Here is a 16,713-nt window from a genome sequence, read left to right on the forward strand (position 1 = left end):
TTGGTACATATTGTAGCCAATGAAGTCGATAGTTTTTTGAGTTACCAATGCTTCCATAATTTCAGTAGAGATAAGACTTTGGTCCATCTTTACATTGTTAGATGGAGATATGCATTCTTAGAACTGATTTACGTTATTGTTCTTTGATATTTTTGAGCTGGTTTATATTTATTTATTTTTTATTTTTTCAGTGATAGTGTTTTTGGTAAAGTAAGCTCTATAAATAGTGACCCTATAAAATGGTGCCTGCACTCTAAACATGTGCCTGTCATTGCTGCTGTGGGTGAGACTCCCTCTGGACAGATTCTGGCTGTAGATTTATGGAATGTTACTGAAGAAATTGCAAAAGCACTTCAGCCTCTTAAAGTCATGAAAATAAATCTGAAAGGAGGATTTGTTGATGAAGAAGGACATGTAAGTATTAGAATACATCTATGAATATACATATATTAAAAGATGTGTGTAATTGTAATACATGTATATATATATATAAAGTGGGTTGGCAAGACCACCGAGGAGACAACCAAAGCAACAAAACTGAAGCTGGTCTGCCAGGAAACTATATATACAAATGTAGGCAAATTTGGGCATATTTTATTAGTTTGAAAATATAGGTTCTTTTTTACCAATTGTCATAACATTTTAACCATAGAATAGTATTATAATCTTTAAAAAGCTTGCAAATTTTCATGTAGTTTCGTTCTATAGAACCAAAGATATGAGCATTTCAATATTGAATTTGGTTAACGATATGTGTGTGTGTGTGTGTGTGATATATATATCCCGACTTTTTTTGGCAAGTTTATATGTTCCAAATTACAGAGACTATTGATTAGAATTTAACAAATTGAGGCTCTTGGAAAGATAATGACCTGAACTGTGTAGTTGGCTATGTGACATTTTCCCTTAAGGTCACACATTAAGATCATCCATCATTCAGAGCCTATTTTGAGCACTTTTTTATAGCCATAAAATGTTTCAATCATAGTCATTTTTTTCCTAGATTTGCATATGTATTACAATAGAAATGATATTTACCCAAAACCTCTGGCCTTGATGGAGGGGAAACTAAAACTTGCTATGGTTTCAAATGATCTGAAATAACAGCAAGGGAAGACTTGATTCCAAATCTTTCTCAAATGTTATATCTCTCCTCTTTGGTTTTTGTACATAAAGTAAATTTCACAGTGCATAAGTATTATTTGATACTGGAGATATTCATAATCGTACCCTATTTCCAAAAGAGGGGAGATATAGCATAGAAATATTTGAAATCAAGTTTCCCCTTGCTGTTATTTCAAATCATTTAAAACCATAGCAGCAAATTTTAGTCTCCCCTCCATCAAGGCCATTGGTTTGGGGGAAATATATGTATGTATGTGCGTGTGTATTTATGTATTACATATCTTTTAATTCATCTTATCATTAGTTTTACATTTTAAAATTGTTATCTACTATATAATGAAAAGTCGTCCAAATTAGAAAAGAAAAAGTTGAACCTAAATGACATTTAAACTAATAAATAAAACTTTGCTTCTACCAAGCCAATTTCATATGGTATCATTGTACCATGTTATTGGCAATATAGGAATGAACTTTGTTACAATTTATTAATTATTTATTACATACTGGATATTTTTATATAATCATCTAAAAATAAAAATCAACAAGGAAGATAACTCTTATTTTAAACTTAAGAATATAGCAAGAGTTGTCTATTTTACAACTAAAATTTCATTTCATTTTTCTGTTAAGTTTAAAAATGTTCAAACAGATAAAAAATAAAACCTAAAATGACTTCATTGCATCAATAGCAATGGTGAGTAAGTACAGTTGGGTTTTTTTAATTTTTCTAAAATAAATGATTATAATTGCTTACTTTTATAAACCCGGATGCAAATGTTTGTTACTTTTTGTTTTGTTTTTTATTTTACAATAATACAAGTTTTTTTTCATAGCTATTTTTTTTTAAACTCAAGCTTTGTTTGTGTCTCAGTTTAATTTATGTGAAAGAACAAAAGAAGCAGGCAGTAGATCAGACAATTCTAAAGAACACATATAATAGTATTTATAGAAAAGACTGAGACTAGCACAAATCACGTCTGTGAGGGAGAGGTAGCAGAGAAGATAGTGGGGATCAATTAAATTGCAGATATGTTTCTTCACTTTATCAAGAAATCTAAAACAGAATAGAGATTCACCAGGGTAAATATGACAGCAATCCTCCATACATTGCCTGATAGATTTGTAGAGATGGAGAATGGAGAATAGCCACAGGTGTGAGAAATTGTTTAGAACGATATAGAGAACTTATTGAGTGAAGCAGAAAGAGCAATGGATCTAATATATGTATTCCAAGAAAGATTTAATATGAAACAAAGACCAAGAAATTTCAGAGTCGATTTTTCCTCAAGAGCAGAGCCATCCATGAGAATCTTGGGAAGAAAAGGGACACACCTACGATTGAAAGGCCTAAACCGAGTTTTAACTGGATTCAATGAAACAAGCCATTTCTTACTCAAATCTAAAACTGAACCCAATTCACCTTCTAGATTAGCTACATATTTCAACTGCTCCGAGGGAGACGGACAAGAAGCAACAGCAGAATAGAAAGTAGTATCATCAGGATAAATATTAATTTTCTCAACAATATTCTCTGGAAGATCATTGATATAAAAAAGAAACAGAGTTGGGTCTGAAATAGAGCTTTGAGGAAGGCTAACATTGGTAAAAGAGACTGAAAAAAACATTACCTCTTAGTTACTTGCGAGCTTCGATCAGAAAAATAAACCTGATAATGTCAAGAACTTTACACTAACACCTCAAAATTTATGTACAGGACCAAAATGCCACCATCTGTCTAACACCTTTGAGATGTTGAACGCGATAGCTCTATCCTCTCCTGAATTATCCATAAACCGACAGATCCGCTCAGTTACAACAGTTAAAAAATCATCAGTTGATGAAAACCATAAAAGCCATACTGAACATTACTAAAGAGGCTCAGATTTTCTAGAAAATCAACAAGCTTGCCATTGACTAACCTTTCAAAAACATTGCTAATAGCAGAGAGGAGACTAACAGGATGATACTTAGTTGCATCTGATCGATTACCAGCATTTTTAAAGATAGGAACAACAGAGGACTCTTTCCAACAAGAAGGGAAACATGATTTTGATGAACAAAAATTGAATAATTGTGTGAAGAAAATTGTGATGACAGACTAGATAATGAATATAGATAAATAATATATTGAATGGTTTTGTCTGATTACACTTGTTTAACCGTCTTTTGAGTGTTTAAATCATGTGTGTTAAGTAATGAAGTTAGGAAGAATAAATAGGGAGTGGAATATAATGGCAATGATATAAGATAGACTGATCATAGTATGAGATAATAAGCTGGTCCACCTTTATGAATGTGGCAGAATTCACTAGTTCTGTCTCTCATTAATAACCAGTTCTATCCATTTCTGTTATTTATTGAAAGGTTAAAATAATGTCATCTTTCGTATGAGTTATTCAACTTAAGGAAAAGTTAACTTTCTTAAAGAACCTCTATGAAATTTAATCAAATATTATTTCTCTCCTAGAGAAAGAGGAATAGAAATACTAATGAGGTTTGTTTTGTTAAACAGATTAGACTTCAACAATCTATTTAAAGTAAGAGTATCCTTGGTTATCACCAAGGTTGAGAAACATTGTGCACCTTCTTTCTTCATGGATAAACTTGAAAATGCTCTTTGATCTTAAGGAAGTTCATAGGTCAAGTTTTTATCAAGGTCAGCCCATTTTGTATTGATGTTAACTGGTGAAAAGATATGAAAGATGTTAGCTATATCAAGGTTAGCTTAGTCTGGACCTGAAGCATACATCTTCGACAAATTGTTACAGATAAAATTATTATCTAGACAATCTCATTAACCATTGCACCATCTTAATAGATGCCCTGCTTTTTGTATTGAAAACAAAAAGTTGATTTTTATTTTGTTTATTTTTTTATAAATTCAATTTGGTGAATAATTTTTCATAGAATGCACTATCAGAATTGTATTCATATATTGAAATTTAATGAGAGAACAAATTTCTATCAAGAAAAAAAAAACATTTTATCCGTCCCATTTAATTTAAATTGGTGGTGACAATCAGTAATGGTGGAACTTGGGTAGGGTTTAATTATGTAAAAGGATACGTCAACAAGAATTTATTTACATCAGACTTGAAAATAATCCTACTATAATCAATATTTTGTTCTTATTGATACAACTGATAAACATAAATATGGTCAGTAATTTGAAAACAATAAATTCAATGATTTGATGACCTATTTGCATCCATATTTATTTCAACCAGAATAAATTTCTGAGTATGGGTCATCATTTGATGATTTTTGTTAAGCAACATTTTTATTTTACTTTCGGTAAATAAGAGTTTTTTTGTTTTTTTTTAAGTAACGGCTTTTTTTAAGTAGAATTATTTTTTATTATAAAATAATTTTTATAAGTTTACATATATTTAATGGATACAATACTAATTTGTTTGTTCAAACTTATATAAATAATACTCATCTCAATAATGAATTCCAATTAAAATAATATACAAAAATGTATTGTTTGAATGAAGAATATGTTTAATTTCCTTAATCCATGGATTTTCAATGTAGGCTCATGTCCCTTTAAAAAAGATTAAATTTTTAATATATTTTCAATGTATGTGCTATATAGCAAAATCATATCAAACCAGAATAAATACTTTGTTCATGACTTTCCTCTGAGGAGATGAGCCTACATTGAAAATCCATGGATTAAGCAAATGTTGTATTCTTTGTTCAAACAATAAATTTTTATTTTGAAAATATTTTCTGAAAGAAATTTAAATATAAAACCTGTAATTTTTATTTTGCTCAATCTAGTATATTGAACAATTTTATTTGACTGCTATTGTCTTATATAAAAATATTACTTCCAAAAAATATTTTTAAGACTTGAAACGGCAAGATTTATTAATCTATGATCTAATTCATCTTGTTATTCAGATATATGTATATAAGTTTTGGGACGATTAATCGGAATTGAAAAAAATCATAACTTTTTGGGGTATCGGAATAATAAAAAAATTTGTGTCTACTTTCCGATGCTAAAAACGATTCTTTTTTTTCTTTTTTTATTTGATTTTGTTTAAAACAAAATCTTTCATTACTAACTAATGTTAAAATAATGAATATTTATTTATTTTAAACAATCAGTAAAACTAACATCTATAGACTTTCCCCCACAAATGTATTTTTACATTTGAGAAAATATCTACACATGTAACATGTTTTTATGGCAATCTGGAAAAATAAAAACTTTATAATTAAATACTTAGAGATTTATAAACAATCAGAATCCGTAATTTTATCAGAACTGAGAATCAAGTATAGCATCAGTAATTGTATCGGAATCAGGAAAATATTGGAATCATCTCATCACTAATATATAATAACTTTTTATTGCGAGTCGAGTTGCAAAAAGTGGCAAACAATATCTTTTGCTACTTTTACATCATTCTTGACATTTAGCTCTTATCTTTTTCATTTTATTTTAAATATATATTTAGGAAAGACGTTTTGTTTACTTAGTTTACTTTATTTAAGCTATATGTTTGAAGACCTGTTTCAGTAAGAGCCATATTTTTACTAAGCTTTAAGCATGGTCATCCGTATAAAAATAAACACTTTTTTATTTTTATTTTGATTACCTGGTCTGAAGAAGCTAAGCCAAAATATGGTTATAACCAAAACATGTCGTCGAATATGTAGCCAAAATTTTTCGACAGCATATCTTGGACAAAGAGCTCAATACTCGATTAAATAGTTATATCAATGATAATTAAATGTACTTAACACTTTACTGCAGTTATAGATACATTTCTGAAGATTGGTGATGCAATGAAACTGCAGTAAAGTCTTATGCTAAGTACATTTTAATATATATATATATATATATATATATATATATATATATATATTAAAAATAAATTTTTCAAAAGAAAGTGACTAGGGTGTTCAATTATCAATGTAAGAAACAATGTATTTATTTAAAAATATATTTGTCCTATGAAATGATTTTCTGCCTTATGGCACCTATCAACAATTCTTAATCCCTGTTTTCAAACTGAAGCTATGTGTTTCAATATGTAAATACCTTTTTAAATAAATATATACACTCTTTAGTTATTTTTCTCATCTTTTTCCTTTGAAGAATTTTTGTTTTTTCCGAAAACCTTATTTTGCATGATTTATGATGAAAAATACCTTGATATTTTTAGAAGGTAATTTTTTTTGTTCATATCAATTTTCTATTTCGATTCTTCCTCCTTTCTCTCATATTTGCTTTATATAAAATTGTTTTCCTTTCATTTTTTTTTTTTTGAAGTTCATAGAAACTGTTTCTTTTTTATTGTTTTTTATGACAGTTTTTTTTTATTGTTAAACTATTATCCTATTTAATAAATATTATTGTTAAACTATTATCCTATTTAATAAATATTCCATTCGTTAAATTTCTTGTTTTCCTATTCAATGCACAACACGTGCATCATTTGACAATTTTTTCCCTGCTTTTTGTCTGTTCAAGGTCCAGGAGGATGTAGGCTCCTGGAACTGTGTTCCAATTTCTTTTCTTCCACTAAAAAGAAAACAACTGCCACTACCACCATGACACGATGATGAAAGAGTGCCCGTGGAGCCGCGTTTTGGAATTCTATCTCGGTGAACATGGTATCAGCTGACCTACCATGGACTGTTTTTCCCCATGTGTCTTCTCACCATTCTCTGACGAAACGGTGGATTATAGAATGATTAAATACCTTCAGGTGCCAAAACGAATGAAGAATGACGCCTTGCAGCAAATGAAGTCCCAACTCCATAATGTGGCTGCATCCTTCTTCTTCTTACTCCCTTCTGAGAATGCAAAATTTGCAAAAATAAAAAAATAAAAAACTGAACAAAAACACCCCGAATTGATTGACCATCTTTTTAGAATGGTTCAATTCTCACCAGAGAAGGTAGGAGATGTTCATATCTCATGATCCTACTCCTATAATTACTACTACTACTACTTCTACTACTATTTACTTTGTTTCACAATTTTTGAGATGAGGATTAATAATTTGAATTATTTGGATTATTCAGGTTATTGTTCTCATCTTCATAACGTTTTCGCCACACTAATTTCTGACCTTAATATTTTCTTTTTTTTTAATTAATCACTTATCAAAGGTCAAATGCCACTCGAGGATAAGGATTGATGAGTGTGAAGTGGTTGATAAGACAGCACTATGCTGATTAGTAAATGGTGGAAATTGGGCAGAATTTGACTATTTAAGAGGATGGCTCGACAAGAACTTTACAATGGGTTTGAAAACGATCATGTTATAGCCAGCCAGGAAACAGCCCAGCAGTATTGTTTCACAGATAGTTTTAGGAAAGAAACTTTTCTCATGGCATTTTCATTTAATTTTAGACACAGAGGTTCTGGATATGACATTAAAAGACATCCAGTGAGAATGCAGATTTGCCCCTTAGTGACGATTGCTCCTAGGTCCACTTTGGCTTGGAGTGGTAATACATGTTAGGACATCTGGTGTTACCAGATCAGTTTTTTGAAGATACTGATTCACTAAACATGGATATAATTGTTTTTTTGTTTTTTTTTTCTTTGCAAAACTCAATTATGTTCTGCAAAGTCAAAAACAAAAACAGATTTCCAACCAAAGCAAACATTATGAATAAATATTTGAAGCTATAAAGAACTTGAAGCATAAAACCTTTTCTAAAATTACTGGACTTGACATTAAATAACCCGAAAAAGGTCGATAGATTGTAAAACAAAACAACTGTCTTCAATCTTTTTTTTTTTTTTTTTTTTTTTTTTTTTTTGACTAGAAAGGGACTTGCCACTTATCAATGATCAAATGCCACTTGAGGATAAGGATTGGTGAAATTGGGTAGTATTTGATTATTTAAAAGGATGGCTCAATAAAAACTTGTTTACAATGGGCTTGAAAACAATTATGTTTTAGCCAGTCAGGAAGCAGCCCTGCAGTAATGTTTCACAGATGGATAATTTTAAACTTGACTTATGGAATTTTTGCTTAGTTTTAGGCACAAATAAAAAGTAAGAGAAATTGTTGACAGTGATTAAAGCTAGATGACTGTTGTGAATGTTTTGTAGGGGGTGGGGACCAAAGATTTAAATTCAGTCCAGCACCTATTCTGAAAATAATGTAGAGCAGAGATAGACTCTTCTATGAATCTTTATTTTGAATTCTGATTTGTGGCACAGCAGATAAAAGTACTAAGTAATAATCAGTTTAAAGTGACAATTTTCTTGAAGATTGATGGTTCAATGCTTACTATGGGTAATATTAAGAATACAATTAAGAATTACTTATAGACTTTTATCTGATCATGACTGATATAACGAGAACAAGCTATCCCATGGATTAAATAAAGGGTTCTATTCAGAATGTAAAGATTCTTGAGTTTGATAAAACTCTCCTTAAGAAGGTCGGAAGTTACATCGGCCAAAACGTTGTGAGAATAACATCTGAGATGAGCACAGTAATCTGAATAATTCAAATTATTTTTTTCATTTTGTTAGCCATTTTTATTTCCCCATTTTTTTCTCTGACATTCTTCAAATTAATAGCTTTATAAGTTTTCTTACCTTAAGAACAACCAATCATAAAAGCTGTACCAAAGGTTATGAGCACTATTAGAAATATTAATGTTCCCTAGATTAATAAACTTATGAAACAACTTATTGTGTAAGCAAGCACACATTTTTCTCATCTAAACTTCGATACTTACATATTGAAATTTTTTTCTTTGCTATCAATCTAATAATTATAGCAATAGCATAAACTTAAACAAAATTCTTATACATGTTTATGACAATATTTTTTGGCAACTTAAATATTTTCTGCAAACATCAGACATTATATCAGTATCTAAAAATAATCTTTTAAGTAAAAGCTTAACTGATTTAATGGTTTCATATTTGTTAATTTTATATTATAAGCCATTTTTTAAACAAAAATGCAATGATTTCAAAATAATTTTTAGAAGTGAGAATTAGTGTATTAAAAAGAAATTTTGTTTCTCATTGAAAAAAAGAATTAATAAAAATACATGATGCAAAATTTAAAGATATTCGAGTTTAGTTTAATTTAATTTTTTCTTTTCTTTTTTTATGCTTTTAATTTTATTCAGTAAATTAACTGTTGATACAGTTAAAATTATATAAAATAAAAACAAAGGCAAGAACTACTAGTCAAAATGGCAAAATCCCCAATGTAAATAACACTATAGGAATGTAACACCAAACATCAATAATAATCAATTTTAAAAAAAATGGGAATGTAAAAAATAATTAATAAAATGACCTTTCTCAAAACCAACATGCAAGTTCCACTGCCTGATTATGATTTTTGTTGTCATTTATTATCATTATAAATTTTTGATAGAATGTAACTCCTCAAATATGGATGTTGGTTTATTGATAATTTAATACAGGGGTCATCAAACTATGGCTGATGGGCTAAAATGCAGCTGCTAGTGGCTTTTGTCTGGCTTTTGATTTAAAAGAAACCTTAACAGACCCATATTTCAAAAGTAAAAATACTTATCAATAAAGGATATGTTTCCTTGGAAAAAATTTTACTTTTATAAACTAACTAGCAGAATACTCTTCCTATTCTGTTATTAATAAAATTAATTCACTTTTATTTCTTTATGATGATTATGAGATATATATGCTGTTAAATTTTATATGTATAATTCTTGTTGCAATTTTTATAAAAATCCACTAAATGATTTTGATTCAAGGAAAATGTATAAAATTTGAGTCTTGAGTTTAACAAGTTAAAAAAATTGAAATCTAAATTCGTTTCTAATCGCATCAAATTTCAATGCAAATAAAAGAAAGATTTGAATTTTCAAATGAAACATATCCATATTATAACTCCTTAACAATCCTTTAAAGAAAGTGAAATGTTGAGAATATTTATCAATTGATGTCGTCTATGTTTAGAATTTCATCAAAATTTTTATATCTGTATTCGCACAAAAGGTTGACAGTCTTGTTTGCTTCAAACTGCATTAAACTAAATATAGCCCACATTACCCATCCCTGTGCTTAACAGCTGTTTTCCAAAATTCATAATGTTTTACTTAGTTTCACTTCACATAAAAAAGAAGACAAATAAATTGGTGGTAGACACTTTATTACAGAAAATGCACTATTTCTGATTGTTGAATCAAATTAATATAGAATTTGGCGATTTTTTTTTTTCTTATATGCAAAAAAGTAAATTTCATTCACAATTATATTTTGAATTTCATTAATAAATAGTTTAAGTTTGTTTCTATTTTTCTATGAGCACATAAATTCAATTTTATTTTATGTCAAGTAAGATCAAGGATTGATTTCTTAAAACTTTTTCTTTTAGGTTTGAGGTTTAGAAGGTTGTAACAATTTGATGTAAGGTTATGAACATCAAGTTAATAGAAAGAATGACTGGATGAGAAACAACATAATAGTACATGTAGACATGTGATGTAATAATTTTATTTCATACTGATTTTCTTTTAAATTTCAATAAGTATAAAATGAAATTATGGCATCTTTTCAATTCACCTGGTGTTCATAACATATTGTATTGTCACAGCGTTCTAAACTTTAAGCGTATACATTACATACAATGCTTGAAGCAAACTATAACATACAGTTATAAATGCAAATATATTTTTTTGATGGCTCATAACTTAGGGTACAATTTCAATAAAATGTTGTTTTTTTTTTATTATTATTTTATTGTCGTTCTTATATCTTTGCTTTCATGTATTTAGTTAAAACCTAAACATGTATAGTCATCTCTGTACTATCCATGTACAGATTGCTTATCTCTGTGCATTTTAGTGTTACTCTTGTTCAGGTTTTTTTTTTCTCCTTTAGAACTTCTTATCAAAAGTTGCAATCTAAAAGACATAATACATCCTTCAATCGTCTTAATCAGATGTTATATTTATGAGTTGTATCACATAGGATGAAAGATTTCAGTTCAATTAATGTGTCGATTTCACAAACTTATTTTAAAATAAAACATTTATTCTAAACCCAGATCAAATTACATTTATAAGCAATAAAACTATGATGGGGTTTAAATTTAATTTCCAAAATATGAAGATTTGTGTTACTCCAAAACATTTTTTTGTCAATAGTTAAAGGAAAAATACAAGTTTATACATTGAAATACATTCCAGATTATTATATCTGATTGAAGGTTCAATGATTTGAAATTTTATCTACTCAATCTTGCTCATATACATATATACTAAATATTCTGTTTTTGAAGAGAAACAGACCAGGGTGCTCAACTATTAAGAACATGTATTTTTATTAAATAATTACTATACAATGATTCAAACAGATACTAGTGGTTTTGCTTTGAACACACTGCGCAAAGTTCCTCATATCTCTATGAAACGACTGTTTGAGTTATTGTATAGTAATTATTTAATAGAAGTATATTTGTGTATAATTTAAATACAAAACGGTATTTTATCTTATGACTCTGCAGCAGTGTTGATCAAACACCACCTCCCTTAAGAGGAAACACATGGTTCCTTCAATCTTTGGCAGATTATGGATACCCACGAAGGGGGGTGCCTGCGCGTGAAATTTTTTGTGGCAGTAGATACGCAATTTTCAACCACACCTCTCCTGAGTCGACATTATTAAATACCAGTGGCACATGAAGTGTATGTACATGATGACTGGAAACAAATGCCAAGATAAGCGGAGAGCACATACAGCACCTATAATTTCTATCTGGTATTAACCAGGCTCAACGTTGCTTAACTTCGGTAATCTGACGAGAACCAGTGTGTCAATGCAATTATGCCATATATTAAGAGGAAACTAATATATATATATATATGTGTGTGTATATATATATATATACACACACACACACACACATATATATATATATATATATATATATATATATATATATATATATATATATACACACACACAGAGACATATAGATTTTTTTTTTTTTTCTAAAAACCTTTGCATTAATTTTTTGGGAAAAAACGTTCTATTTGAAAACAAATTGATACAAATATTCTTTGATCACATTTGTTTAATGAACTCATTGCTATTATAACAAAAATATATCTGAATCAATTAATCTTTATCAATTTTAGACTTCATTTTAGTGAATGTGATTTAATGTTTTAGTGTTGGAGAGGATAACAATGTGGACATGATCTGGATATGCCAAGTTTGATTCAGTTGGTTCATAGGTTGACTTACTTCACACTCAATTATGCTCCTTACATAGTAGTTCAGTGGATTCTGGTCTGATCTGATGTGAGAGGAATCCTTATATTTAGAAAAGTATGATCATAGAGATTGTCACACATCTAAATAATTGGCTTATGAGATGTTGCATGGACCTGTGGAAGATGTACAGACTTGCATACTTTCCCTCGTCTCCTTCAACATGAACTGAACTTTTCTGCATCCCATACAATTTGTATCAGATGTGCTTATGTTCAAGTCATCTGATGGCACACATGGAACTCCTTTGCCACGTTTTTGATCAGCTTTTTAATCGATTATTTTCTGGACCTTTCATACAAAGTTGGTTCACTAGGGATATTAGCGCCCTTTAGCATGCATTTTATATTTAGTTGTTATTGGAACCCATATTAGTAGCTTTTAACTGCCATTAAACTTTGATCAGGCTAATTTCAGGAAGAGAGTTATTGCTGTATCACTGCATTACACTTTTAAAGTTACAATTGCGTGTGCATTTTCATTGGTTGTGCACAGCACTAGCCAGCATGTAAAGCAGACATTAAAAAATGATAGACATTAGAATATGGTTATTAGTCAACTTGAAGGTAATAAAATTTATAGGAAGATATTTGAAATATGTCCTCAAAATCTGCCGTTTCCTGTTAATATTTTAATAGATTTTCATGTAATACAAGATTTTTTTATTTTGAACTGGACCATTTGGCACAATAGTTTAAGTGTTCACTAATGGACTAGAAGACTGGGGATCAATACCTGATCGAGTTCATACAATAGACTTGAAGAATAAAGCCTGATACCTCCTTGATAAACACTAAGCATTATAAACTGAGGAGCAAAAGTATGTGGAGTAATCTTGGAAAGAAGTAACCTCCCCACCCCTATATTTTGGTGTAGTAGCCTTCCGTTTGACTATTCATTTTTTAAATTTTTATTCTAATTTTATTTTTTGCTACAAATTGATGGTAAAATTTGCGAAATTCAGAAAATATTGCATTTTATTGAGGGGGGGAATCTTTGTTTATAAATCTAATTTATAGTAAAAATATTTTAGTTGTACTTGATCTGATTTTTAAAAGGTTTGTAAATCTTGAAAAGTTTTTGAACGTTATTGGCTTACTTTGATCTATTGATAAAGATTGATTATAAAATCTGATTTTATTCAATAAAAATGAAACGAAAATAAAAGTAATGAATCTTTTTGATACCTATTAGTTAAAACTGAAAATATTTCCTGATGTTATTTATGAATAACGTGTTATTTTTTGTCTTGTTTTGTATTAAAGCAACTTTAGAAAAAATGTAATATTTAAAATGTTTAATGCAAGTTTTAAAGCATAAATTTATAATTTTAAAAGAAAAGTAGTTTATAAATGAAAACATAAGTTTATGAGAATAAGTGTTACATAATGATCTGTTTTTTCTTTTTTCTTTCTCTCTCTCTCTATCTTTGTCCCTTTTTCGTTCATTCTCTTTCTCTCTCTCTTTCTTCCCCTCTCTCTTTCTTCCCCTCTCTCTTTCTTCCCTTCTCTCTCTTTCTTCCCTTCTCTCTCTTTCTTCCCTTCTCTCTCTTTCTTCCCTTCTCTCTCTTTCTTCCCTTCTCTCTCTTTCTTCCCTTCTCTCTCTTTCTTCCCTTCTCTCTCTTTCTTCCCTTCTCTCTCTTTCTTCCCTTCTCTCTCTTTCTTCCCTTCTCTCTCTTTCTTCCCTTCTCTCTCTTTCTTCCCTCTCTCTCTCTCTTTCTCCCCCCGTCTCTCTCTCTTTCTCCCCCCGTCTCTCTCTCTCTTTCTCCCCCCGTCTCTCTCTCTCTTTCTCCCCCCGTCTCTCTCTCTCTTTCTCCCCCCGTCTCTCTCTCTCTCTTTCTCCCCCCCCCCTCTCTCTCTCTTTCTCCCCCCCTCTCTCTCTCTTTCTCCCCCCCTCTCTCTCTCTTTCTCCCCCCTCTCTCTCTCTCTCTTTCTCCCCCCCTCTCTCTCTCTTTCTCCCCCCTCTCTCTCTCTCTCTTTCTCCCCCCTCTCTCTCTCTCTCTTTCTCCCCCCTCTCTCTCTCTCTCTTTCTCCCCCCTCTCTCTCTCTCTTTCTCCCCCCTCTCTCTCTCTTTCTCCCCCCTCTCTCTCTCTTTCTCCCCCCTCTCTCTCTCTTTCTCCCCCCTCTCTCTCTCTTTCTCCCCCCTCTCTCTCTCTTTCTCCCCCCTCTCTCTCTCTTTCTCCCCCCTCTCTCTCTCTTTCTCCCCCCTCTCTCTCTCTTTCTCCCCCCTCTCTCTCTCTTTCTCCCCCCTCTCTCTCTCTTTCTCCCCCCTCTCTCTCTCTTTCTCCCCCCTCTCTCTCTCTTTCTCCCCCCTCTCTCTCTCTTTCTCCCCCCTCTCTCTCTCTTTCTCCCCCCCCCCTCTCTCTCTTTCTCCCCCCCCTCTCTCTCTTTCTCCCCCCCCTCTCTCTCTTTCTCCCCCCTCTCTCTCTCTCTTTCTCCCCCCTCTCTCTCTCTCTTTCTCCCCCCTCTCTCTCTCTCTTTCTCCCCCCTCTCTCTCTCTCTTTCTCCCCCCTCTCTCTCTCTCTTTCTCCCCCCCCTCTCTCTCTCTCTTCTCCCCCCTCTCTCTCTCTCTCTTCTCCCCCCTCTCTCTCTCTCTCTTCTCCCCCCTCTCTCTCTCTCTTTAACTTTTTTTTTCCATAACCAACCCTTTTTCTGTCCTCATCAACTGTCATTCCAGATCTGATGCACGGCTGTTTGCCTCCTGCTGCCTGGACAAAACGACAAGAGGAGCCATTTTTACCTTCTCCAATAAATTCAGGGAAAATATACATTTTCTCTATTGTTTTACAACACATCATAACATTTCTTTTTTAATCAGATTAGATGACCATCTAACCATTTCCATAAATAAATTTATCATTGTTTTTTGTTTTTTTTCTGTTCATGTTCCTTATAGACTTTTACAGAAATTGAAATGGTTGACTTACATTCAAAATGGTGATATTATTTGGTTGATTCATGAACTGTGAATTGGATTAGGAAATCTAGCTAACCCTTTTAATTGAGATACAATTAATACCTATGCATTAAAATTTGATTTTGTTTGTTTATACCATAATCTCTTATAGAAGGTTATCTGCAATGAATTTCTACTCTTGAGTTGTTTGACTTGTTTGTTTGAGAGTCGTCTTGCAATGGCTTTATCTCTCTGAGAACTGTCTGAGAAAAATTGCATCTCCCCGAAAGCTGTCTAGGAAGGACACTGCCTCTCTGATAGAATCTGACAATCTCACTAATGGTTAACTTGCAAAAATTTTCTCTATCTCCAATAGGTATTGTACTTTGAGTAAAAACCATACTTGGTATTAAATCATTAAATATGCTGTGAAGCGAATTAAAACTGTTGGCGCATTATGTGTTTTGGGTTTTTTTTTATTATCTTAAACAGAAATATAGTTGGATTTTTCATTTATATTATCTTAAATTTTATGAAAATAAAAGAATTAATGAAATGCATTAGAAAATAAACATGTCACTATCTCATATTCGAATTCCAGAACTTTCTATTTCATCAAACAAGTTTTATTAATTTTATTGTGCGATTATATATGTTCTGAAATAATTGTTGATACATATCAATATTTTTTTTTAAAACTATGGGTGCATGTCAGAAAATTCAATGTGATTCTTTGGTTTCTAGTGTTTTTGCTAGAAAAATTATAGAAATGCTAGACATAACCTTTTTTGTTACAACCACTTTTTATGCTACTTTGATTTTAATAAAAAATTCATAAACTTTTAAGACTTTCTTCTAACATAACTAAAAGTAATTATCTTCTATGTTTTTATCAACATAATTATTTAGAATAATTATTCTTTATTCTTATATAAAAGTAAAGGATTATTATTTTGCCATCTAATTTACATATGTGTTTGTAGTATGTACATACATATGTATGTAAATATGGTCATACTGAAGAAAAATGTATTCTTTCTCTGATTGCTCACAGACATTAAAAAATATTTGACACTGGTTGAATCAACATAGTGAGGGAAGAAAGGGAATACATAGCTAGCTAAGACATGACAAATGACACCCTACATGAGAAGCCATCTTTCAAACTTGTCAGCTTAACATTCATAGGCAACATGACTAGGAACAAGTACATTGAGGATATTAACAAGACTGCTGCAAAGAAGGTGAACTCCTTTTACCATGCTAGAAAATTACTTACACCAGAGAAAATCCTTTATTTTTACAAAGTCATGATTCATTCATTCATGGAGTATTGTTGTCACACCTGGGCTGAAGCATCTACCACTAGTTTTTTGCTCTTAGACAGGGTCCAAAAGAAGCTTCAAATCTAATAGGTCCCACAA

The 16,713-nt window shown here is 31.0% G+C and overlaps 1 protein-coding gene across 3 annotated transcripts in view; it reads left to right on the forward strand.

Moving 5' to 3' along the window:
* LOC145292048 (N-acetylglutamate synthase, mitochondrial-like) overlaps window positions 1-16,713 on the forward strand; it is a 144,580-nt gene that overhangs the window by 94,852 nt on the left and 33,015 nt on the right. For all 3 annotated transcript variants that reach the window (XM_080138073.1, XM_080138072.1, XM_080138074.1), the window contains one exon: window positions 192-414. In XM_080138073.1, coding sequence (XP_079994199.1) covers window positions 192-414 — 223 coding nt within the window. The remainder of the gene's footprint in view (window positions 1-191; window positions 415-16,713) is intronic.

This window comes from Euprymna scolopes, chromosome 13 (genome assembly GCF_053919585.1).
Source record: "Euprymna scolopes isolate OS-2025 chromosome 13, ASM5391958v1, whole genome shotgun sequence".
NCBI lineage: Eukaryota > Metazoa > Mollusca > Cephalopoda > Sepiida > Sepiolidae > Euprymna > Euprymna scolopes.